Here is a 25986-nt window from a genome sequence, read left to right as displayed (position 1 = left end):
TGAACCCTCAACCTTTAGGAGGGAAGACAACATCCGGTACCGCTGGACTAGAAGCCCTTTGGTTGCACTATTTGAGTAGTCGAGACTTTCTGAACAAATATACATTTAATGTCATAGTTGTCATGTTTACAACTGTATTCAGTTCAAAGAAAAGAATGATCCAAATTAGGTTCATATACAATAGACTATAAAATCAGCTGCCATGTAAACCAGGTTAATGTGGTCACCTCCAAAAAACTTTGTACCTTTCACTTTTAGTTCATTTTCTAGTATTTGAAGTTACTCACAAACTTCTGCAACAACTTGCTCATCTCCATTGTTGCCAAAAACCTTGAATAGTGCAAGAATGCACCGAACAAACCAAAAATAAATATAGGATCAATAAATGGACCAAAATATTGTTCTATCATCAATCATCATCGTTATGATTAAACATTAAATATTAGATATATGTAACCGGAGTATATGTTTTAGCACTCCAAAAGAAGATGATTGTAGCTTCAAAAGAATCTTTATACTTGAAAATTGGTTACAATTTCTCAATCTATCCTTTAACAAATGCTCATATGAAATCAATTCATGTGTAATCAATCATGCACTAAGAATTACATAATCACACAAAAAAACAGTAGCAATCAATGAGGATTAGGAAAGAATGAATTTCGCCCAAAATCGAGCAACAACCTTCAGATAAGGATCCCAAGGCAAATGTATCATTCAAGCTTTCTCGTTACACCATAAAAGGAATTGTTTCATTTTAGTCAACAAACTGAATAATATAAAAGATTAATGATATCTTCTAATAAAATAATATGAAAAGTTACAGGCCTTTCTTAAACATAAAGGAATCTGTACAAGTAAATATGCATTTAGGGGTCCAAAATTGAAATGCACATGCATCTGGTCAAAATAAATCAATGAAAGTTGAGCAATATAAGATTTTTTTTTTAACTTCATGAAAGATTAATCCCACGTAATAAAAATCAAATAGGATTAGATTATGATCATTTCAAATTCATGAAACTAAAATTTTAATATCAGGTGTTATGTATATGATTTTAAGTGACACTTTAAATCATTGATTGCTCCTTGGTCATCCTATCCTGGAATTTAAAAAATCATCATTACATCATGAAAAGCCTAACAGATATAACAAAGAAACTGGAATCAACAAACGGGGGCTAAAAGAGTACTTACGGCTAAAAGAGTATTTGCCTAATTCCCTGACACTTCTCTTTTGTTAATCGTTTGACCAACCCAAACAAACATGACAATATGTGTATCTAACATCAATATATCATTTGGAAACATGTCATTTTGTTCAAAGAAAAATGAAATAACAAACAGTGGCTAGATTCAAGAAACGACCATGTAGTTTAAAAAACTATAAATTAGAAACAGTACCTTCCAACAACAATGGCCAAATCACCTATGATGGTTCCAGGCTCTGATTTGGATGGATCCGTGGCTCCAATAAGCTTCCTTCCATATCTAATCACACCTTCTCCTTCCCAAACCTGCATATATAAATCAACAACAATGGCGTAATTAAAATTCCTTGTTTCCTCACAATTCTCATGCCAAAACAATAACTATTTTAATAAGTTCTAAGTTCCAACCATTTCAAGAACAGGCCTCGAGCTGAGGAAGTTGCACAAGCCATTGAAGAATGGACGATCCTTAAGATCATGATAATGCTTCCCAACAAACGCCTTTGAAGGTACCACAAGTTTAATAGCTACAAGTTTGAAGCCTTTACGTTCAAATCTAGCTATAATCTCTGAGAGTGAAACTCTCCATGCCATAAAAGGGCAGGAGATCTGATCTTTATATACAAAGAAATAATTAAAAGAACACCCCTTAGATAATAGACAAAATACAGGAAGGTAAACCATCACAATAAAAAAAACAAATGGTGAGACTCAAGAGTGACTGATATCCCCTTCAAGCGAAACGGTGGCGGTCTGATGCACAACATGTCCCGAAAGAACTCGAATTGATGTCTAGGAAGAATCTTTGTAAATATATCAGCCACATGGAGCTTGGTAGGAACAAACGTAGTGTGGAGTTTCCCAGAAGAAACAAGCTCAGGAATAAAACGATAATCCAGTTCTATGTGCTTAGCTCGTTTGTGAGAGACCGGATTTTGTGTGAGAAATAAGGCATTTTTGTTGTCACACAAGAGTGTAGGACGATCCGGAGGTAGAGCATGTAACTCTCTTAATAAGTGAGTGATCCAAATTATCTCCGCAGCGGTGTTGGCCATGCATGGCCCGATACTTAGATTCACATCTAGACCGAGAGACGGTAGGTTGTTTCTTCGCACTCCACGAGACAAGATTGTCGCCTAGGAAAATAAAGTAGCCATAAGTAGAACCCAATCCGCATTAGAATAACCAAGAAGGGAGGTGGTGGGATGACGCGAAAAAGTGAGACCAAAGGACAAGGCACCCTTAACGTAGCGGAGAATACGCTTAAGACTATGAAAGTGACAGCGTGTAGGAGCATGTAGAAACTGACTAACTTGGTTGACTGCATAAGAAATATTAGGACGAGTGATTGTCAAGTATTGTACGGCAACCACAAGTGACCAATAGTGGGTTGGATCATCAAATAGCTCACCACTAGTGACAAAAGCGGCATTGGAAGCAAGTGGGGTGGTAGCTGGTTTGGCATCAAGGAGGTTTGCTCGTTGGAGAATGTCATGAGCATATTTGGATTGGCTGAGAAACAAGCCATTATCAGTATATATGACTTCAAGTCCAAGGAAGAAATTAAGGCGCCCGGGATCCTTGATGGCAAACTCAGCATGTAACTTGGTGACAAAAGACTTGAGGACCTTATCGTCATTTCCTGTCAAAATTAAATCATCTACGTAGACAAGTAAGTACAAAATGCACGAACCCCGTTTGAACACAAACAAGGAAGTATCTGCCTTACTGCACACAAACCCGCTGGTAACAAGAAAGGTGCTGAGCCGATGAAACCAAGCCCGCGGAGCCTGTTTAAGACCGTATAGAGCTTTGTTGAGACGACACACATGATGAGGAAAAGTAGCATCCTGAAAGCCAGGAGGTTGTTCCATGTACACGAGCTCAGATAGCTCACCATTAAGGAAAGCATTGTTAACATCAAGCTGGTGAAGTTTCCAGTTATTAAGAACAACCAATGATGGAACAATACGCACACTTGAGGCCTTAACCACCGGACTGAAGGTTTGAGAATAATCAAGCCCTGGAACTTGACTGAATCCCTGAGCAACGAGACGACCCTTGTGTCTTTCAATCGAACCATCAACATTATATTTGGTCCTGAACAACCCACTATGTTATGATGTTCGGGTCGGGGGACCAATGTCCATGTATTATTCTGGTGGAGCGCCTATATTTCCTGATGCATGGTAGTCACCCAGTGGGGGTGTTTGGCAGCGGACTTGAACCCTTTTGGATCAGTGGAAGCAAACAACGCTGAATAAAGGGCATATGCAGATGTGTGAGCCAAATCGACCCGATGTTTTGGTTTAAAAATGCCAGCCTTGGCTCTAGTGATCATTGGGTGTCCAACATTTGAAGCCGGAACGACAACAACAGGTGAAGTCGGGAGCTGCAACAACAGGCGAGGTCGACGCGGAGGGAGAAGTCGATGTTGAAGGTGAGACTGACGCTGAAGGACCAACAGGTGAGACCGGCGCTGAAGGAGCAATAGGTGAAACCGGTGCTGAAGATGGATTAGGCTGGGGTTGGTTCGGAGTTAATGGAGACACCGAATCAACTGAGGAATCCGGACTGACGAATGAAGGTTCAAAGGGTGAGCACGACATGTCATCACAAAGACCATAAGCACGCAATGGTGAAGAACAGGCCGGAACAGACGAAACAGTTGGAGTAACTGGTGAGCATGAGGGATCATCCAAAAAAGATGTCAAACTTAACATTGTTGTTGGAGTTCCAGACGTAGCATCAGAAAGCGGGAAGCACTGCTCATCAACCTTGGCATGTCGGGTAATATAAATGCGGGACGACACCAGATCAAGACATTGATAACCCTTATAACGCGAGCAGTAACCCAGAAAAATGCACGGAAGGCTTCGCGGAGATAGTTTATGATCCGCATAGTCACGTAAGTAAGGGAAAATACGACATCCAAAAGGCCGAAAGTGGTCATAAGTTGGCGCCCGATGAAAAACAAGCTCGAACGGAGATTTATTATCCAACATTGAAGTAGGTAGACGATTGATTATATAAATCGCAGTACTAAATGTATGAACCCAATATGATGGAGGAATGTGAGCATTGAATAACATTGCAAGCCCTGTTTCAACAATATGTCGGTGTTTGCGTTCGACACGAGCATTTTGTTGAGGAGTATATGGACAAGAAACCCGGTGAAATGTTCCATTATTTTCAAGTAGTGTGCGAACGTGGTGATTTAAGAATTCAGTGCCACCATCTGTTTGAAAAACCTTGACTTTGCGTGAGAACTGGGTTTGAACAAACTTGAGAAATACATCCAATATTGCATGGAAGCCAGATTTGGTTTGAAGAGGGTAAAACCACGTGAATCGGGAATGATCATCAACAAAAGCAACAAATATCGGTAAGCATCAACAGAACATTCGGGAGATGGTCCCCACAAATCACAATTCACCAAGTCCAACACATGTAATGACCGTTTTTCATTAATAACAAAAGGTAAGCGGTGTGCTTTAGCCAATTGACAAAGAGAGCACACAACCGGTTTTGGTAAAATAGAGGTAACCGATAAGCGACCCTGTTTATTTAAAAGTAAAATGGTGTCAAAGGACACATGTCCTAATCGAGAGTGCCATAATTCAGAAGACGCTTTCAACTTCGACTTGGTGGATACAAAAAGAGCCTGAGGACTAGTAGAGAGAACATACAAGCCACGATCACACCGACCTTGCGCGAGAACTTGACGCGTTGTCCTATCCTGAATGTAGAAATATGGTTGAGAAAACAAAACATTCAGATTATTATCAGTGGTTAAGTTGCTAACAGATAAAAGATTTTTAGTAATCTTGGGAATAACCAAGACATCCCGAAGGCGGATAGTATTATTAAAGGAGGAGTGCCCAATATGTGATATGGGAAGAACCTGACCATTCCCAAAGATAACTTGATTGGGGCCTGAATATGGTGCGGCATGAGTCACTGATGTGGATGAAGAGGTCATATGATCAGTCGTAGCGGAGTCAACATACCAATCAGGTCCAGCAGAAGAAACATGATATTGAGCATGAAACGCTTTGGCAAGTTGATAATCAGAGGTGGGAGGATGGGTAGCATAAGTAGCAAGCCGAGGACACACATTGACATAATGGCCATTCATGCGACACAATTGACAGTGAGGAGAACGGAGACCGCGTCCCCGACCACCCCGAGAGGACCGACCCCCACGGCCCCTAGTAGCAGAATTTTCACGAGATTGGGCAGTGAGCGCAACAGTTGGAGCAGCAGACCCATGAAGTGATTTGAGAAATAACTCGTGCCCTTCAGCCTGTGCAAGGAGATCACGAAAAAGAAGGGGGGTGCGAGAGGCTCGAGTAGCTGTTGAAAAAGACTCAAATGAACTGCCAAGACCACACAAAAACCAATGAATCTTGTCAGATTCCTCCACAGGATGACCAAGCGCCGATAATTGATCACAGATTGTCTTGAATTTACGGCCATACTCGGTAATAGTAGATGCTTCTTTAGAAAATTGGCGAAGCTGATCACGGAGGTTTTGAATACATTCAACAGAGGAGTTGTTGAAGGTAGACTCAAGGGCTACCCAAATTTGTTGAGCGGTATCAAGACCAACGATTTCAGAGAAAGCCTCCTCGGTAAGAGAGGCATGAAGAATGATAACAGCGCGCTGATCAGCAGCAAGCCAGGCCGCAAACGCCGGGTTTGGCGAGGGCTTATTGTCAACAAGAACTTCTGTGGGCGGGGCAGCAAAGGTGCCATCAACGTGACCCAACAAATTCTGATGGGTGAGAATAGGAGTTAATTGGCTCTTCCCTGACAGGTAGTTTGAAGGAGAGAGGCGAATGGTGATTAGATGCATAAGGGTGTTCATGGGAAGGAAGGTTTCTGTGGAAGAAGAAGAGGAAGACGACACCATTGTTTAGGGGGGCAGCAGAGGTGCCATCAACGTGACCCAACAGATTCTGATGGGTGAGAATAGGAGTTAATTGGCTCTTCCATAACAGGTAGTTTGAAGGAGAGAGGCGAATGGTGATTAGATACATAAGGGTGTTCATGGGAAGGAAGGTTATTGTGGAAGAAGAAGAGGAAGACGACACCATTGTTTAGGGAAGAAGAAAGGGTAGGATCTTAGGCGTATGATACCATGAGAGTGAAACTCTCCATGCCAGAAAAGGGCAGGAGATCTGATCTTTATATACAAAGAAATAATTACAAGAACACCCCTTAGAGAATAGACAAAATACAGGAAGGTAGACTATCACAATAAATAAAAATAAATGGTGAGACTCATGAGTGACTGATAATCTCTGAAATCTGGAAAAGAATTAAAGCTCAAATGATCGGTGCATTGACAAGTATGAGGGATTGAGGGTTAAAGTAGTAAATTACCAGTCCTCTTTGCACACCATCAGGCTTTATCACAATGAAGGTTCGCTCCATCTTTGGAAAGAGAAGTAATCGTTTGTTAAGATAAAATCACAGAAAATGATAATGGCATTTAGTCGAATACCTGTGCTACCTATGCCTCTTGGTCCTGAAGCATGTATGCTGTAATGAAATTACACATATCAATAACCTCTACAAGGAAGAGAATAAGATCATAAGAAATTAAGAATCATGGAATCTGAAAGCTAGTTTGAATCTGCAGCAGGAAGTGCAAGTGCTCCGGCAATCCATTTGTTTGAAGTGTTTGTGAAATCGGTGATAGTGTAATTTCCAGAACGTAATTAGCATAGTAGAAGAAATAATACTACGATCGCACCAATACTTTCTTATGAATAGTATTGTACTTCAAAATGTCGACACTCTTGAAGATCTTCTTCCAATTTTTCGTATTTTATTTCCTTCATATTCAAAGTGATTTGCACTCTGCAAACATATGTTAAAGGAGTGCAATAAGGTAGATTTATGGATTGATTTAAGTTTTGAATTTGAATAGAATCCGATAATTGTCAAACAGACTGATTTTGAGGGATTACGATCAATCCCAATTAGTTAAGGATTACGAATTTTATTTAAATTTGCAAGTAAAATTGTTGAAAATTACACATGTCTTTTTTAGAGAACAGGAGAAAGAAAAAACAAAATTATAAGAAAATGACATGTGGCATAGTAACTACTCTTTTTTTATTAAGAAGGGTAGATGATTGAAGAATTCAATAAACATAAATACATATTTATAAAGAAAGAAATTTTAAGAGCATTGATTCAAATAGATCTAATTATACACCATCAAATTAAATAAAATGTTGAATTATAAATCATCAAAGTAAAACAAAGAGACTCCCTTTTCCCAATAGATCTAATTCTTTTATTTCATCGTAAATGAATCATACATCATCAAGTTTAATTCTAAGCTCTACCAACCCTTCCAAAAAATCTGAGCCCTAGAATTTACAAGAAACCCGTTTTCTATTTCTCCAATCTTTCGCCTATCTGCTTTCATAATCATGGGTAGCTTGAGTCTTTTCTACAATCCCCTCCAGTTTCTGGTAATTTAGAGCCAAAACAAACCAACAATAACATTACCAAATTTGTTTTTGTTTCAAGTCATTTATTTGTGTACAAATATACTATTATTACTATTTTCTTTAGAAGGTTAAATAAAAAAAGGTACCTTGATGGATTTGCTGAGTTGGACCATTTTGTTTATTATGACATCTGTATGATTCAACCCTCTCTGTTCTTGTAAAGGAGGTCGAGGTGAATTCTTCCAAGTGGCAAAAAAAAAAAAAACAAATATTAATTGGTTTTTAAACACTATAAAATTACATGATTAGTGGATTGATTACCTTCCAATTTCTTGATGCTGATCTTAAAAAATTTGATCCATCTGTAAAAGATCTGGATCTCATCTGAGCTGGAGTTTGTGGTTCACTACCATGTCTCCAACTCCTACCAGTACCAACATCTTGTATTTGTATAACCTTTGAAGCTTCTTTTACTATCACCTAAAAACCATGGCATTAATTCAACTTCTAAAATGATATACTTTTTTCAGAAAAGTAAGGGTAAAATGGTCATTTAATCTCTCTCACCAAGACAGACATCGTGCTACCTATTCAGCCACTTAATGGGAAAAAAAAGCATTTACCTTTCTTAAAAGTTGAGGATTAGAAACACCTTGAATTTGTAATTCATCAACATAAGCAACTTTCCCTTGTGCTACACTTTCGAGTCTAAAGGTATGGATTCCAAACATGGCTTGCAAGCAACCTAGTAAGAAATTACATAATTGCCATGTTGAATAAGTCATAAAACAAGTGAGATGAGAGTTTAGGGTAATGTAATACTAATACCTTGTTCAATAATGATATCTATTGCTCGAGCAAGAGGTATTCGCCTTTCAGAATTTACAACCCCCCAAAAAGGTATAAACGATGGTCTTGACACCTTTAAAAATTAAAACCAAAACTCTCCTTAACATCTATCTAGCCTCCATATAAATCAAAGGCTTACTTGCAAAAACAGACCAACTTACTTTTTTTTGTATATTATAGCATCCGACTTTTATTATTTTCGATCACATCTTTGCACTTTTAGTTGCTTTCTTCATAAGACAACGTACTTTGAGAAATCTACTAAGTTATAATATTGTACTTTCAAATTTTCTTATTGTTAGGATATTATAAATAAATTTATTATACTATGAGAAGTATACCCGATTGCAGCAGTGAAAATTGCTTTGTATTTGGATGAAAGTAGAATTCAATAATAAACAAATCAGCAAAATGAAAGTAGGATATTATAATAAACAAATCAATTAAAACACGTTGTATAATACTTCAAAGTAAAATGCTTTAATAGGAATAAATGAAAGTAGGATGCTATAATAAACAAATACATGAAAGCTCGTTGTAAACTACTTCAAAGTACAAGGCTATGATAACCAAATAAATGAAAGTGCGTGGTTATTTTTTGCATTAACAAGCCTAGATGAAAATCTGAAATTTGGAGTGTAACTTTTCAAAGTACCTTGTAAACTACTTCAGAAGGAGTAACATAGAGTTGTCGTGAAGATATGTCTTTAGAGAGCACATAAAATCTCATGGGAAGATAGAGCAGCATGATGACACCAACTCCCCAAGCTAAAACCAAGATCAATGATATGGAAATCCATATAATAGTGTCATACATTACAATACTTGAAGCAAATTCTTCAAAAGAGGCAGAATATAGTATCTCCCATGATACATCCCCATCCAGTTCAGACACAGGGTCAGCAAGTGATAATTCCTTTGAAGACCCCACTCTTGGCAGCCCATCTGTATGACCCAAGAACATCCTTCAAGCCAAGAATCTAAATATTGTAGATGGTGTTAGCCACCAATTGATACAAAGACTTATCACTTATGTTCTTTTATGGATGCTCACAATCCACCAATTATCTATGTACTTCAATGAATGTATTCCTTAATGATACAGTATTCGATGAAAGTGTCTGCCATCTCAAAATCCGATAATTCAAATCTATGACCAAAAACTCATTGAATTTGTAGTAATAAGCAATTACCGTATCTCTTCTTATACCAATTAAAAGGGGTGTGAAGTTACTATCCCTAATTCTCTCTCAATGATAGGAGCCCTAACAGGCCAATCTATTGTGAACGTATCTAATACTTGTATTACTCAATAGTTAGCTAAATCCAAATCAAATACCATGCAATTCCACTAATAAAATGATGCCCAACTCAAAACAAGATCAATATGTTCATCAATGAATCTCATCAATAACAACAACGACTTTCATCCGATTTATCAGTTCAATCAGTTAAATGAACAACAAACCGACACCGCAGTGTCTAACTATGTGTAAAATCCATATAAAACAGTGAGCAAGAAGGTAACGAATCAATCATTTACCTGAAAAAATTTCGGGTGTATCTATAGTTTGCGACGAGACGTTTCGACCATCTACGAAGGTTTTGAATGATTTGAATCAAAGAATTTGTGGTAACAGAAGTTTATTGTTCATGTGGGGCCTTATATTGTAGTATGATTTGAGGTTCGATAGAAATGGGGTTAAAGTAGGCTTCAAAAGAGGTGAAATACTGAGCTTGAGGAATCCATCTTTGAGAAAAATTCAAGCTTTGATGCGAGTGATTAAATCGAAAATATCCATTAAAATAAGAGAAATTTAATTTAATTTCTTCCTATTTATATTTCTAATAATGGAATGGTGTTAATTTTATCATACACAGAAATAAAAATATATATATTTTTTTAATTTCTCTTAAACTAAAATCTGCCAATCAAAACTGAGCAAAACAAATCAGATTTGATTAAAAAAATAGGTTAATTTACCAAATATTTTATATTAATTATTTTCGTTGATTTGTAGTTTAAGATTATCTACCAGTCACATGAAAGTTTTTTTTTATTTTCGAATATATTCCTTAAACATTAATTATAAGAATTTTTTTTTTCAGAACGGCATAATTATAAGAAATATTATTAATTAAATATAAGATGCATTAATTAATTATGAAAAATATATTTTTTATAATTAATGCATTTCATATTTAATTATGTCAAGATTTTATATAGTTAATGTTTTTTTAATGAATACTCTTAGACACATGTTATAAAATCTTTTTTTTTCTAAAAGAAATCTCACAGATCCCCAAATTTACTAAATGATCAAAGGATTCAAAAATCTTATTTTCTTAGCATTGTATCATTTAATTGTCAAAGGGATAAAAAAAAATAGAAGTTGATATTTCCATTTAATAAATTCATTCATCCACATGAAGTACAAAACATTTGTGGTTATCGTACAAGTTGGTAAACATATATTTCAAGTGGATGAATCAATTTATTAAGTGAAAATATCACTTCCCATATAAAAAAACCTTACGTATCTCTAATTTTTGTGTTTACTTTATTGTGGATCTTTTTTCCATAAAAAAACATGTTTACTTAAGTCACCTAAAGAAAGGTTATGTTTGAGCTTCTCTTTTCACCTAAAGAAATGTTATGTTTGAGCTTCTCTTTTCAATGAATCATTGTATTTAAGTAAACTTGTACCTATTATAAATATCATTAAATTTTCAAATTTCTTACTATTTTATTATGAAATTCAAACTGAAACACCAATATTCAATTTATCAATATATATTCATTTGAAATTCATTTTATAAAAAAAAATATCATTTTTATGGAAAACTATCTTATAGTGTTTCTTTTCAAAAGATTTATCATTAATAAGCTTGAAAGAAGGTAACAATCATCTTATCATAACATAAGCTAAGCATACCACTAGTCCACTACATAAATGTCACCTTCTTAAATCTCCAAGTTTCTTTGACGACTCCAATCACTAAGTTACATGAATACATATCAAAATATCTGTTAGGCATTGTGAACGCCTAGTGAATAATAACAGAATTTCACATCTTTAAAGTCAAAAGGAATTAACATAATCCCTTGACCAATAAGAAATTCCAAAAATAGTTTGAAAACTTTTAAATCTTTAGACTTTGAAATCGAATAACCTTTAACTCAATCATACTCTTTCAAACATCATAAATATTTAAAGTGGTCAAGCTATTTAAAACACCTTATATCTTAAAAATATTTTAAATCTTTAAACGTCCTTTAATCATAAAACATTGTAAATCTTTTGAACTCTTAAGTAATAATACTCTTAAAACATTTGAAGTATAAATATCATTTTTTCCATTTAAACGCTTGACCCTAAAATCTTAAACACATCCTTAATCGTAAGTAAAACGTCTTAAACCATAAAACTCTTTATTGAATCTTGTCCAAAACATAACTCTTTATCCTTTTCTTTTGAAAACCCTTTGGTAGATAACAATCATAAAAATTTCACAAATAGAAGGTACAATGTATTATGCTTCTATCATTAATCTTTGTCTATCTCTTAGTTCTTTTTTCACACGTTCTCGTTATTATCTTTGGTTCTCTTTTGCAATGGAGTTGTAGGACATACACTAATCTTTAGACCAAATTATATAAATGCACAATCAAAATATGGAAAGCTTTTCAAAATTTATGTCGGTTACTCTTAATCATTATTCTTTTATAAAACACATTTCCATAAATACATATAAATGTAAATATAATATAAGACATAGCACAAAAGTGTAACACATTTAAATAAGTTGAAGTCGAAAAATCATTTTTAGCTTTGTATGAGGGACATGTATTCGATAATACTCACCTCAATATATTGTGATTCTAATTTATATTGCTTCTATGCTCAAATGATCTCTTAATCACCAGCTAATGATATGCTCAAAAAGATAAAAATGACTAAAATATCTTTCACAGGACCCAACTTTCTTAGTCTTATGTTGCTTGTTTTAACCCTATATGGAAGTTTTGGAAACAATTGGAGGTCAAAGGCTAAGAAATCAAACTTTAAAAATCACTTATGAACATTACAGAATGTTACACGGGCATGTAATTTTTGTTTTTCAAACCTTTTGGTCATTCGGTAAAAGTTAGGGGAATACGATGTTTTTTAAGAAAAAAAATCATTATATTATTACCACAAGGTAATCTAGAAAACTGCAAATCCAAGAAAATAAAAAATAAAATTAGAAAAATTGTTGTTTTTTATTGGTAAAATATACTTTTGGTTTAAATAGAAAAATCCTAAACATTGTAGGCATTTTTTAAAAATTAACTCTAAAATATAACCAGTAAATATTAATAAAATGTATTAGAATCTATTATCTTATCGGTTCCTTGTTTATCATTGTATTTATTTTTTATATTTATTTTCCCTTCATTATATGTATTACCGTATGTATTATATATATACCATAAAACAGAGTAAATATACAATACTTATGGTAATCCATATAATGAATGGAAAGATAAATACAATGATAAATAAGAAAACGATACACGATAATAAAATGTACTTTGAATAAAACAAATTGGATTAAGGGGGTGTTTGGCTTAGCTTTTCACAGCCCAAAAGTCCTTTTTGGAAAAGAAAAAAAGCAAAAAATGTTTGGCAAAACTAGTTTTAAAAGTTATTTTTGGAGTTTTTATACAAGGAAAATGAACTTTTTGGAAAAGTCAGGAAATCCTGATTTTTTGTAACTTTTCCAAAAAGGACTTTTGGACTGTGAAAAGCTAAGCCAAACACCCCATAAGATTCATCATAATTGTTATCATGTATACAACATTTTAATAGACGAAGATTTTGATTAAAAAAAAAAGGAAAAAAAAAACTCTTCCATTTAGTTGTTTATCACTTTGGCTCGTTTAAAGCCGGATATAATCTTTGACAAAATTAAACATCAACGAGCTCGTGAACAGTTTTTCTTTTTTACTTGAATTGACCTCTCCGTGTTATTCAATCACACACATATTATGAGCTATAATTAAAAACTCAAATATTAACACGATTTCTTTTCGATTTAAATTTAGCAAATAAATAGATAAACACTTAAATATATAAAATAGCAATATAATTGTATTTATTTATATACCATCTTTTTGTTTATCATTATATCATTATATACTTATAAAGGAAGCATTTTTTCTTTCACCACATTCATTTGAAACTTCCATGTATTTTTCCTTTCACCACATTCATTTGAAACTCTCATGACTTTTCAATTTCCTTCTAATAATAATTATAGTTTGGTTAATTATGTTAAATAAATATCAAACCTAAAGTATAATCATATATAAATTAAATTTTAATATTAAAATAATATTTGGAACAATTTGTATAAAATACTTAAATTATTAATTTAAATATAACATTATAGGGTTAACTTAAATATAAATTTTAGTTTAACTTAAACAACCCAAAGAATACTTTGTAAATAGTTAAAAGCGATAAATTATAGTGTCTTTCTAATAATGTTTATAAGTTGGTTAATAAAGGTTAAATAAATATCAAACCTAAACTGTAATCATAAATAAACTAAATTTCAATTTTAAAATAATATATTTACTTCTACTTATAAAGTTATGTCTTTAACTTTTAACATATTATACTTAATTTATTAAATTTAATATGTTGTTATATGTAAACCATTATCAGTTTAAAGCTACAACTTTTGAACAGTTTGGACAAAATACTTAAATTGTTAACTTAAATATAACGTTACAATGTCAACTTAAATATAAATTTCAGTTCCACTTAAAAAAACCAACGAATATTTTTTAAATAGTTAAAAGCGATAAATTATAGTGATAAATGCAAAAACTAAATTGTAATCTCAATTTAACTAAAATATTTCCTACACATACTTTTATAATCGTTAAAAATTTTCAAATAAGTAGCTTAAACTAACTTACAATAACAATAGTTAAAATTAACTCTATATAAATGATTATATTGTTACCTTTAAAATCAAAACATAATGTTTGATGTTTTAAATCATTATAATGATAGAAATTAAAACATTAAGCAAATAAACTTTAAAAAATTAGTTAACAATAACAACAACTATAAATAACATTAAACCATATATTATATTTAATTTTATTCATATGTAACTCGCAGGTAGAAGTCATTCAAACGATTGAGATTATGAAGTTATAATAGATGTATATATTACCATATAATTCAAAATAATCAATATATTATATCAATTTAGTCTATGAATTATTATATCAAATTTAACAACAACGTTATTATTATATATAAAAAAACATATATTTGTAAAAACTTCAACTATATAGGTGTTTCTGCGCATTACAATGTTAACTTAAATATAAACTTCAGTTCCAATTAAAAACCAAAGAATATTTTGTAAATAGTTAAAAAAATTATAAATTGTAGTGATAAATGCAAAAACTAAATTGTAATCTCAATTTAACTAAAATATTTCCTAAAGATATTTTTATAATCGTTAAAAGTTTCCAAATAGACAGCTTAAAATAACTTACAATAACAATAGTTAAAAATAACTCTATATAAATGATTATATTGTCACCTTTAAAATTAAAAAATAATGTTTGATGTTTTAAATAATTATAATCATATAAATTAAAACATTAAGCAAATAAATTTTAAAAAATTAATTAACAATTACAACAACTATAAATAACATTAAACCATATATTATATTTAATTTCATTCATGTGTAACCCACGGTTAGAAGTCATTCAAACGATTGAGATTATGAAGTTATAATACATGTATATAGTATATATTATCATATAACTCAAAATAATTAATATATTATATCAATTTAGTATAAAAATTATTATATCAAATTTAACAACAACGTTATTGTTATATTTAAAAAAAACATATATTTGTAAAGACTTCAACTATATAGGCGTTTCTGCGCAACGCGCGGGCATTCGCCTAGTTTAGTATAATATTATACTTTTAATTTTTTATATTAAGGAATGAATTAAAAAAAAATATCTTGTGATGCATCATTGTCAAGTTTTTGATTTTTTGTTATTATAATATTATATCATATAACTCAATAATGTGGAATTGTGGATTCTTGATTTAACCATTTTTTTTCGATTTTTTGTTATTATAATATTATATTATATAACTCAATAATGTAGAATTATGGATTCTTGATTTAACCAATTTTTTTCAATAAAAGGAAGGAAATTCTATTTTGAATATTCGCATCTTTTGCTTTAACATCTCATTAAGCGTTTGATTGTTCCCGTTTCTTCCTTCGTCTTCTTCATCAAGCTGCGTACAGTTTTCTTGTTTACCAACCATGCCTTGTTTCCCGTAAGAGGTACGCTTTTATCTCACTTGTAACAGACCGTTTCTTTCATGATTGGATCTTCTTTTCCGATTTGATTTCATTTACTCTGCTGTTCTTGATTCCATTTTGTTTATATGGTTGATTGTTTATTCGTGCCCTCATATGTTAGTTCATCATGAAAACAAAGGCAAGAACGAGTTTTTCTGAAGCATAAAAACGTTATTTTAATTTGCATATGGAGTCATTTGTTCGAATATTTGATCGCAATTTGTTGCAGACTGATAAATTTTCTCCTATTTTAATTTTGGAATTCTATGCTCTTAAATCAGGACTATGGTTCTTTATCTTGTTTCATCAGCAAATGGTTCATGATTCCGGCTTAAACATAAGTAAACTTCAAATTGATTCTGTGTTTTGGAATGTTTCTATGTGCAAAAACGAAGGGTTTTTAGGGTTTTCCATATGATCCATAAATCCTGAATTTGTTCCCCTAATGCTTATTATGAAACTCTAGCGTCAGTTCTGTAAAAGGAGATAACCAGAATACTTTGTTATTTTGGAATCTAGAAATTAAAAAATCCACGTGTGTTTATCATTAGTCTCTTATTAGAAGTTTTTGAGATTAATTGTTGTGTAGACATGAAAAGTTACAGAAATGAGGCTTCTTTGTAAGTGCTATTATTTACACTGCTGTTTTTAATCAGATTTATTGATGCCATCAAATGTTAAGTCAAAAGGAGTTATTCTGATGAAAAAAGCTGGTTCTTTATACTTTATTTCCAATTCATGTCGACTGATTTGTACAAGTTTTTTGATCACATCATTTGTTACATACAAGAACGATAACTTTCTCCCTACTTTTGAAATTTGATGTCTGTAAAGTGAGACAATTGTTCATGATTCCAGCTTATCTGTAAGTATTTTTGAAATTTGTGTCTGTATGTGGACTTTGGAATATGCTACAAAAAGTTATAAATGATTTTGTTTGATTATTACTCTGTGATGCAGTTCAAATAAGCAATTTATCAGTCTTGGACGTGTTCTACAATCCTATATACAACATCTAGAACCTAAAACCTATTGATAGTATATAAAGTCAATGAATATACATGGATAAAAAAGAGCATATCGCGATATTTACCACAGCAAGCCTTCCATGGATGACTGGAACGTCTGTTAATCCTCTATTCCGAGCTGCGTATCTTGCAAAAGATGGACACAGAAAGGTTACTTTGGTCATTCCATGGCTATCTAAGAATGATCAAGAATATCTGTACCCTGACAAGATAACTTTTGATACACCCAAAGAACAAGAGAAATATGTCCGTGAATGGATTGAAAAAAGGACCGACCTTTTGTGTACTTTTGATATACGTTTTTATCCAGGGAAGGTAAATTGTGCAAAGAGTTTGTTTTTGACTTTTTTCCATGTAAATTCAAAAATCGTCCGTGTTGTTTGCAATTCTGATTGGTTTTAATGTGTATATATATATATATATATATATATATATTTTTTTTTTCAAAAATGGTCCTTAGTAGCATGTTTTGTTCTGGTTTTGGTACCTGACTTTAACAACATCATTAGTTTAAGTCCGTTAAATCCTTGTAAAAATGACAGGAAGGGTAAAATAGTCATTTTATACATACTTGACGGAATTAACGTCAGGGACCAAAACCGAAACCAGTCTGAAACGTGTCAAGAAGGACTGTTTATTAAAACGATTCCTTTTTGGACCCAAACCAAAGAAAATTGCAAACCTCAGGGTACCATGTTTGGAGTTTACTCTAAATTTGAAACTAATTTGAGTAAATACTTATTGATTTTTGAAGTTTTCTAGAAGTAAAAGAAGCATTCTTGCTCTTGGGGACATAACAGAGAGCATTCCGGATTCAGAATCAGATATTGCTGTTCTTGAGGAACCCGAGCATTTAACATGGTATCACCATGGTAAAAGATGGAAGATTAAATTCCGCCTTGTTATAGGAATTGTTCACACAAATTATTTGGAGTATGTCAAAAGAGAGAAAAATGGACGTGCCTATGCATTTCTTCTCAAATACATGAATAGATGGGTGGTCGATATATATTGTCACAAGGTAATTATTACTGGAAAAACATATAGTTTCTCATGTTCTTGCATAGATTGATTGCCTTTGGGCCTGTTTTATTTTTTACTTAATGTATTTTCCCTTCTTTTTTCCTCCCAACTCCTCTCACATTGAAAATTGTTTGTTGGAAGAAAAGAAACAAACTTTATGTGTACAATGACTGTTTGTTGATGACATATCACAAATCTTTGTGGCAGGTGATACGGTTATCTGGTGCTACGCAGGATCTCCCAAGATCAATTATCTGCAATGTTCATGGTGTTAACCCTAAATTTCTTGAAATTGGGATGAAAAAGAGACAAGAACAGAAACTTGGAAACCAGGCGTTTTCAAAAGGTGCATATTTTATTGGGAAAATGGTGTGGAGTAAAGGCTACAAGGAGCTGCTTGAGCTTCTTGGTGATCATCAAAAGGAACTTGATGGACTTGAAGTTGATTTATTTGGCACTGGCGAAGACTCTGTTCAGATTCAAGAAGCTGCTGAGAAATTGAATCTAACCATTAGGGTTAATCCCGGACGTGATCATGCAGACCCTTTGTTTCACGAGTAAGGAAAATGACCATTTTACCCTTTTTTGTTTACAAGTGATTTTGTTTCTTTAAATTATTGAATCTGATTGGTATGACAGTTACAAAGTGTTCATGAACCCAAGCACAACCGACGTGGTCTGCACAACAACAGCAGAAGCATTGGCCATGGGCAAAATCGTCATTTGCGCAGATCACGTCTCGAATGAATTCTTCAAGCAGTTTCCCAATTGCCGAACCTTCAAGGACGGGGGCAGTTTCGTCAAAGTGACACGTCAGGCGTTGACCGAACAACCTGCCCCACTGACCGATTCACAAATGCATGAGCTCTCATGGGATGCAGCCACCACAAGATTTCTAAATTGTGCTGAGCTAAACAAGGTGCCCGAAAAGAAACCCAAAAAATCAGATTCCAAAACCAGTTTTATGACATCATCGTTGAGTTTTAATAGGAATCTTGAAGACGCATCTGCTTTTATGCATTTTGTAGGGACCGGGTTTGTGAGCCCTGTCCCGAATGACGAACAACGTAAAGAGCTCGGGTTGACCACTCCGAGTAGAAAAGACGGATTTACCCTTTGGAAAGGTGCATAATGAAGTTGTTTATGTATGTCTTGCTGGTTTGTTCTTGACTTGCATCTCTTTATTCGTTTTCGTTGAATTGTTATTTGTTAGTGATCTTGTAATTTACAATTCTTTGTGTGATAACTTGTATTTATCTTTTTGACCTTTTGATTGTAATGTGATTAGCAATTTAGGATGTAATTTGAAAGCTAAGGCCCTAATAGACTCTAACATGACAAGACAGAACATTGGACTTACAAAATTGGAAATGAAAAAACTGCTATTTTTTTATCCCACTCAAAAAAGGTGTAGCAAAGTGCGGCAATTTCTTATTTGAGCAAAATACATAATACATGAATACCCTTTTTATCATTTTAGTTGGGTGAGAAGATAAATTGCAATTTTTGTGTCATTGGTTTTAGTCTCGATGCCTTAGAGGATCAATATAAGGTGCATTTCAACCCCTCTTTCCTTTCCAACTTTCAAGACAACACTTTGCTAAAGTCAATAGGCTGTATAGACTTGTCTTTAACATAATAATATACAAGTTACATAAAATTCAAGAGCAAAATGTCTTGCATGATGGTTTTTGTATTGTACCTACATACTTGCATATGGTTTTTAACATTGAATTAATGAAACAAATTACATTTCTGATGGAAGATCACAACCACAATCACAATTTTCTGCATGATCAATCATGGCTTGATTGCTTCCAACCACCCATATTCCCATCCGTTGGATCAAAACCTCGACTTCTCTGAAACATAGAACACACAAAAAAAAAAATAGAGAACAAAAAATTGTTCATTATTGCTCATGTGAATGCTACAATATCTGCAAGTAATGAACAACATGAACCTGGGCTGTAAAGTTAAGGCCAACTCTAATCTCTCCACAGTATGCATCGTCCTTCATTACATTATATGATTTTGCTGGGATGTCTCCATCATGAAACAATGCATCCAACGAGATACTAAACAAGTTCACAACATCACACATTTTTTCATGTCCAATTTGTAACACAAGACATAACATGTTATACTGCGTTTAACATTCATTGAACTGAGGCTGAACTAACTTATGTTAATAGGACAAAATTTCGCCCAAAAAAATAGAACAGGGCCTTGCACTCGACCTCAAACCCCTAGGAGTGTGCAGAAAACCCAAACTTTAAATTTTATACTTGTTTTTATTATTATTATTATTATATGTAAATAAATGAAAGAAGATATGCAACTTACCTAGCATGGCCAACAAGATCATCTGCATTACCGGTATCGCTATCCATTATTTTGATCTTTAAATCCGCTGTCTCTTTACTCGAAACATCAAACAAAAATGTCTCGTTCCATTCAGGGTTAGATCCTTTACCTACACATTATTAACATATATGTATGTTTTTTTATATATTTTTTAAACATTCATTCTGGTATATCACAAAAACCTATAAAAAAAATACGTGCCTGGTGCAACATTGCTTTTCTTTTCCTGACTCCTGTACGTTATAATAACATATGGGTCCATGTTGCCTGCAACAAATTAACCAACTTATATATACTCTTCTTTTATAATTAAACGATCCCTATAAATTAACATGCAAATTTAAATTAACTTGTTATTTGAAAGGGCTTACATAGGACATCCGTGTTCTCCAGGCCTTTGGCGCTAACGACAAGAACTTCAAGCGTTCCTTCTGGCATGATTAATGGTAAGATAACAAGATTTCGATTTTTTTTTTTTTTTGGGAGTTTTTCTCCTCTATGAAAGACTGCTTCAAAATTCAAATATATATATTTATGTGTGTTGTATTATTGAAGGTTGTGAGACATATTCGGTGGTTTTAGAAGTGAAAAAAAGAGAGGATAAATTTATTTCAATTTACTATTTTAAATGGAAAACCTCATAAAATCTAGGAGTGTAGCTAGGGTCGGATTTTAGAAATTTATTGAAATAAAATGATAAATTTTCTTTGGCTGTGTCTGGTTTTGCAAAAAACAGAGCTTTATTCTGGTTTTGATTATATTGAGAGTAAAATGACTAATTTGACCACTGTATTTTTCATTTCATTTAATTTATTATAATTATTAAAAATGATATAGGAGCCATCTTCTTCTTAACTTCACCACCATTACAGAATCATATTTTATCCATATTTTTATTGTATCCATCATCAACGCCATATGGAAAACGATATGAAAATGTATAATTATCGAAGTATAACTTCCTCATATTAATTCAAGAACACATACAAAATCAATGCGGCAACAATGCAGACGAGTTGTTAGCTGTGGGGGCAACCCTAATCGCTAATTTCTGATGGGAATTGCAATGTGGGCCTATGGTGCAGATGTAAAAATGGTTGTTAGGGTTGTTTATGGTGAATCTAGCGGGGCTGGTGGTATGGAGCGAGATAGGGTTTCCGGCGTCGCAGTTCCGATACGCCTCCTTCGTCACTTCTGCAACAGTATGAGATCCGTTGGCGAAATTAAAGATAAGCGCGTCATTGACTGTGAAGGCATTGTGCAGTGACCAAATAATGTAGAAGTCATCAGTTGGTGGCACGATCCACCCGAAGGAATCGCCGACGACATGCTCTGTTGCCGCCGATTGATGGAACTCCATTGATGCAACCACCATCGCCATAAGCAGAAGCAAGATTGACTTTAGTTTAGCCATTTTTGATCGTTTTTGTGTTCGTATTCTCAGGTTGCCCCAAAATGTTAAAGCTTGTCTGATGCCATGGGAGAGTAAGTTTTGGGTATATTTAAAGGAATGTAAAAGTTGCAGGTATTTGTTGCAAAATTTAATGCTGGTGTAAGTAATGTTTGATTTTCGAGATGAATCAAATTCTTACCATTTTTAGAATACGATTACATGTGTAAAGATATTATACTCTTACCAAGATAATCACTAAATTACCAAAAAAATTAATATTCAGGCCAATGGGTGTTGCCATTACGTCAAGACCCAACAATTTGATACACAACACGAGCTTTTCGTGTATGGGTTTTGGAAATTCGTGTTTTGTGTTTAATTGTGTCGACATAAATTTTAAATCCGTGTTTCGTGTCTTACGCGTGTTAAACACGAATTTACTTGTTTAAATACGAACAAACGACACATATAAACACGTATAAACACACGACACAACATATAGACATGAATTAAATCCGTGTAAAGTCATGTTTATCCGTGTTTTCGTATAACACAGTTAAAGTGTGCTTATTCGTGCATGTCGTTTGAATATGTGTTAGACACATATACATGATACACACAAATTGTCATTTACGCCTCACGCTTGATTGTTTAGACCATTCAATATATTTGCAACGCCACATGGGGTGCGATGAGGTGACAATATGCACACCACCTCTGTCTTGACATGACACCACACAATGTGGTGAAATGTGGTCTACACCACATGAGGGAACGTCTCTTTTGCCATATCATATGTCTTTCTCTCTATTCCTCTTTTTATCTCTTTCTTGTCTTTAAATCAATTAAAAAATATTTTTTTTAAATAATTAATAAACAAGAAAAATATGGTGATATGGAGTGGTAAATATTTTATAATGGTATGGTGTCGATGCAGGGCCGGCCCATGGCATGTGCACCAAGTGCCCATGAACAGGGCCCAAAAAAGTATAGGGCCTAATTTTTTTATAGAATTTTTAGTATAGTATACTCATTTAATGGCCCAAAAAAAACTAGGTTATTCTTTTCATTTGTTCAACTGCACGCAAGCAAGAATGAACGGCTGAGCTGGAAGAAATTTCGGGAAAAAAAACGTTTGGGTTCTTTACTGATTACGCTGCAAGCATGGAGCATTCATTACAGAGCAACGGTATTATTGATCTTTTGATTGCTTCTTTTATGTTTTATCCATCGATTCCAATCACCACAAGCAATCAACATAATCTTACTTCTTTATTTCTTCTCAAAACTTTGAAGCAAGCTGCAAGTCAAGGTTTCAAGCCCTTCATTCCTTCAAGCAACGATTCATTCAAAATCAAATATTCAGAAGTTTCGAAATCAGAAGACAGAAGGTTTCGATTTTTGAAATTAGAAACAAGCAACGATACATACAACAATCTGAGGTTTAGACATTCGAAATTAGTAGGTAAAATTAAGGCAGTTCTTATTTTTTCATGGATTTCTTAGTTGTTAATTGTTAATAATAAGTTCTTAGTTTTATATTTCTAAATTCTAATCAGATTTTTTTCTTCTCATATTCTGCTTCCAATCACTAATCAGTTTGACAATTTCTAAATTTCTAAATTTCTAAATTCGTTTATGATTTTGAAGGTGTTTTCTGATTCTAAATTCGTAAGACAGAAGTCAGAAGAAACAAGGAAGTGAGGAAATTAGTTTCTAAATTTTGAAGGTACAAGCAATTTCTGATTTATGTTTTGATTTCAAGTTTCTGAATTCCTTTCTGTTTTTGGTTTCTGATATTGAAATATATCATGCTGATTTGGGATTTGGATTATGTTTTTTTTACAGTTTTGATACCCTTTCTGGCTTTCTTGTTGATTTAAAGAATTGAAGTGTTGAAATTCTAGAACCAAGAAGAAATCTACAAATCACAAAAAGGTCGTTTCTTTCTTTTCTACAATTTGCAATGCCTCCTAGATTAAAAAAATATGCATCTGGATATGAAAAACGTAAGAAAAAACAAAAAATTGAAGAAGATAATAAAACTCATGCAGGATCTATGCATAAGTTTATAACAAAAAAAACACAAAACTTTTCGGAAAATGAAACACAAACTGTTAATGAAGCTATTCTTGATGATAATGATAATGTTGATGCTAATGTTAATAATAATGTTAATGATAATATTGATATTAATGATAATGCTAATGTTGATGTTGATGATAATGTTGATGTTAATGATAATGCTAATGTTGATGTTGATAATAATGTTGATTTTCACACTTTTGATATATTTGATCCAAGAAATTGGGATGTTCTTGATTCTAACATGATAAATATTTTAGCATTGAAAGGTCCTAAAAGAGATTTATCCATTATAAAAGGTCCTAAAGATAAATATTTAAGAAGATTTTCTGCAACATATTATACTAAAACTTTACCAAATGGGGAAAAATGTGATAGAGATTGGCTTGTTTATTCTAAAGAAATTGATAAAAAATTTTGTTTTTGTTGTAAAATATTTCGAAAAGGGTGTGGAAAAGGTCAATTAGCAAATGAGGGTTTTTGTGATTGGATACATCTTAACACTAGAATTAAAGAGCATGAAACAAGTATGGAACATGTTAAAAATATAAATACTTGGTATGCTTTACGTTTAAGATTACAAAAAAATAAAACTATTGATAATGCCGCTCAAAAACAATTAGAAAAAGAAAAAGTTCATTGGAGACAAGTTTTGTTGAGAATTATATCAAGGAGTGCAAAAAAAAAAAATTTAGATATAAATTCTAGAGCTTTTTATACTCCTTGTGGTTGTCATAGTTTGAACTTAACTTTATGTGATATGGCTAATACTTGTAGTAAAGCTGAAAGTTTTTTTGGAACAATACAACGTATCTATACAATTTTTGCAAATTCCACTAAGAGATGGCAAATTTTAAAAGATAATGTGAAAGGGTTAACTCCTAAATCTTTGTCATCCACTTGTTGGGAGAGTCGTGTTGATAGTGTTAAAGCTATAAGATTTCAAATTTTTGATATACAAAAAGCTTTACTTCAAGTTGCCAAAAATGATAATGATCCAAAAATAACAAGTGAAGCTAAATCCTTAGCAAAAAATGAACTTGGTAACTTTGAGTTTATATTGACATTAGTAATTTGGTATGAAATGTTAAATATTGTTAATTTAGTTAGCAAACAATTGCAATCAAAAGATATGCTTATTGATGTTGCTATGGAAAAAATAAAGGGGTTGATTTTGTTTTTTAAGGAATATAGAGAAAATGAGTTTTTAAATGCTTTAGAAACTGCAAAAGATATTGCCTTGAAAATGGGCATTGATCCAATATTTCCTAAGAAACGTGAACCTAAAATAAAAAAAACATTTTGATGAAATTTCAAATGATACTTCTTGTATTGCTTCACAATCCGTGCAAGAGAAATTTAGAGTTAAATATTTTATTTATATTGTTGATAAATCAATTATTTCTTTAACTACAAGGTTTGAACAATATCAACAATATGATAAAATATTTGGTTTTTTGTTTAATTCAGAAAAATTGCTTTCATTAGATGATATTACATTAAAGTCTTGTTGTAAGTCTCTTGAAACTTCACTCAAGAAAGATGAACAATCGGATATTGATGGAAATGACTTATATGTTGAATTAAAATTACTTTTACATCTCTTGCCTACAGAAAAAATGACAGCAATTGATATTCTAAATTTTTTAAAACGTGTTGATTGTTTTCCTATTACATCTATTGCATATAGAATTATGTTGACTATTCCTGTTACTGTTACATCTGCAGAACGGAGTTTTTCAAAATTGAAGATTTTGAAGTCCTACTTACGATCTACAATGACTCAAGAACGACTTAATGGATTGGCTTTGATGACGATTGAGCGTAACATGTTGGATAAAGTTACTTATGAAGATATTATCGAAAAATTTATTTCAACAAATATTAGAAGGATAGCTCTTTTCAAGTAGAAGCCAATGTCTTTTTTGTGTATTATTTTGAATGAAAATTTAATTTTATGTATTTGCAGTAGAAAATTAAAATTTATAGTTTTTTTTGCTTATATTTTGAGATCTTTCAAAATTTAGGGCCTATTTTTGTTAAATCGCACAGGGTCTCCAAAATCTAAGGGTCGGCCCTGACAAACATCCAATTATGTTAAGCATATTTTATATAGGGACAATCACAGCATAGCTTTAAAATTTAAAGGACTG

General features: G+C 32.8%; 4 protein-coding genes and 2 pseudogenes across 6 annotated transcripts; 2 read left to right on the top strand and 4 right to left on the bottom strand.

The window, feature by feature from the left end:
* Positions 1 to 1391: 1391 nt before the first annotated feature.
* Positions 1392 to 6937, bottom strand: LOC145126392 (nucleoside diphosphate kinase IV, chloroplastic/mitochondrial-like; annotated as a pseudogene).
* A 510-nt stretch (positions 6938 to 7447) lies between these two features.
* On the bottom strand, positions 7448 to 10308 carry LOC145123374 (uncharacterized). Of its 2 annotated transcripts, none has more exons than XM_079058585.1 (7): positions 10074 to 10308; positions 9186 to 9510; positions 8510 to 8603; positions 8305 to 8426; positions 8003 to 8161; positions 7828 to 7920; positions 7448 to 7699 (listed from the first exon to the last, which is right to left on the bottom strand). In XM_079058585.1, exons 2-7 carry the CDS (start codon positions 9492 to 9494, stop codon positions 7643 to 7645), a joined length of 834 nt encoding a protein of 277 aa, XP_078914711.1. In that variant the 5' UTR covers positions 9495 to 9510; positions 10074 to 10308; the 3' UTR covers positions 7448 to 7642. The 2 variants fall into 2 exon arrangements, with proteins under 2 accessions (XP_078914711.1, XP_078914712.1); XM_079058586.1 differs by having other exon boundaries at positions 9186 to 9475; positions 10074 to 10307.
* A 5454-nt stretch (positions 10309 to 15762) lies between these two features.
* DGD2 (digalactosyl diacylglycerol deficient 2) lies at positions 15763 to 19267 on the top strand. 2 transcript variants are annotated; one of them, XM_079059741.1, is made up of 6 exons: positions 15782 to 15919; positions 16594 to 16802; positions 16898 to 17280; positions 17720 to 17986; positions 18196 to 18545; positions 18628 to 19267. In XM_079059741.1, the coding sequence occupies exons 3-6, from the start codon at positions 16999 to 17001 to the stop codon at positions 19118 to 19120; spliced, it is 1392 nt and encodes a 463-aa protein (XP_078915867.1). In that variant the 5' UTR covers positions 15782 to 15919; positions 16594 to 16802; positions 16898 to 16998; the 3' UTR covers positions 19121 to 19267. The 2 variants fall into 2 exon arrangements, with proteins under 2 accessions (XP_078915866.1, XP_078915867.1); XM_079059740.1 differs by lacking the exon at positions 16594 to 16802 and having other exon boundaries at positions 15763 to 15919.
* Positions 19268 to 19606: 339 nt separating this feature from the next.
* On the bottom strand, positions 19607 to 20856 carry LOC145126047 (elicitor-responsive protein 3-like). The gene is made up of 5 exons (XM_079061445.1): positions 20727 to 20856; positions 20557 to 20622; positions 20335 to 20464; positions 19952 to 20066; positions 19607 to 19850 (listed from the first exon to the last, which is right to left on the bottom strand). Exons 1-5 carry the CDS (start codon positions 20791 to 20793, stop codon positions 19785 to 19787), a joined length of 444 nt encoding a protein of 147 aa, XP_078917571.1. The 5' UTR covers positions 20794 to 20856; the 3' UTR covers positions 19607 to 19784.
* A 490-nt stretch (positions 20857 to 21346) lies between these two features.
* LOC145126391 (umecyanin pseudogene) lies at positions 21347 to 21769 on the bottom strand (annotated as a pseudogene).
* Positions 21770 to 23714: 1945 nt separating this feature from the next.
* On the top strand, positions 23715 to 25743 carry LOC145126390 (uncharacterized). The gene is made up of 2 exons (XM_079061767.1): positions 23715 to 25110; positions 25304 to 25743. The coding sequence occupies exons 1-2, from the start codon at positions 23715 to 23717 to the stop codon at positions 25741 to 25743; spliced, it is 1836 nt and encodes a 611-aa protein (XP_078917893.1).
* The last annotated feature ends 243 nt before the right edge of the window (positions 25744 to 25986 follow it).

Source organism: Lactuca virosa, chromosome 7 (assembly GCF_052849685.1).
Source record: "Lactuca virosa cultivar CGN04683 chromosome 7, Lactuca_virosa_CGN04683_v6, whole genome shotgun sequence".
Taxonomy (NCBI): domain Eukaryota; kingdom Viridiplantae; phylum Streptophyta; class Magnoliopsida; order Asterales; family Asteraceae; genus Lactuca; species Lactuca virosa.
This window is presented reverse-complemented; position numbering and strand designations above follow the sequence as displayed.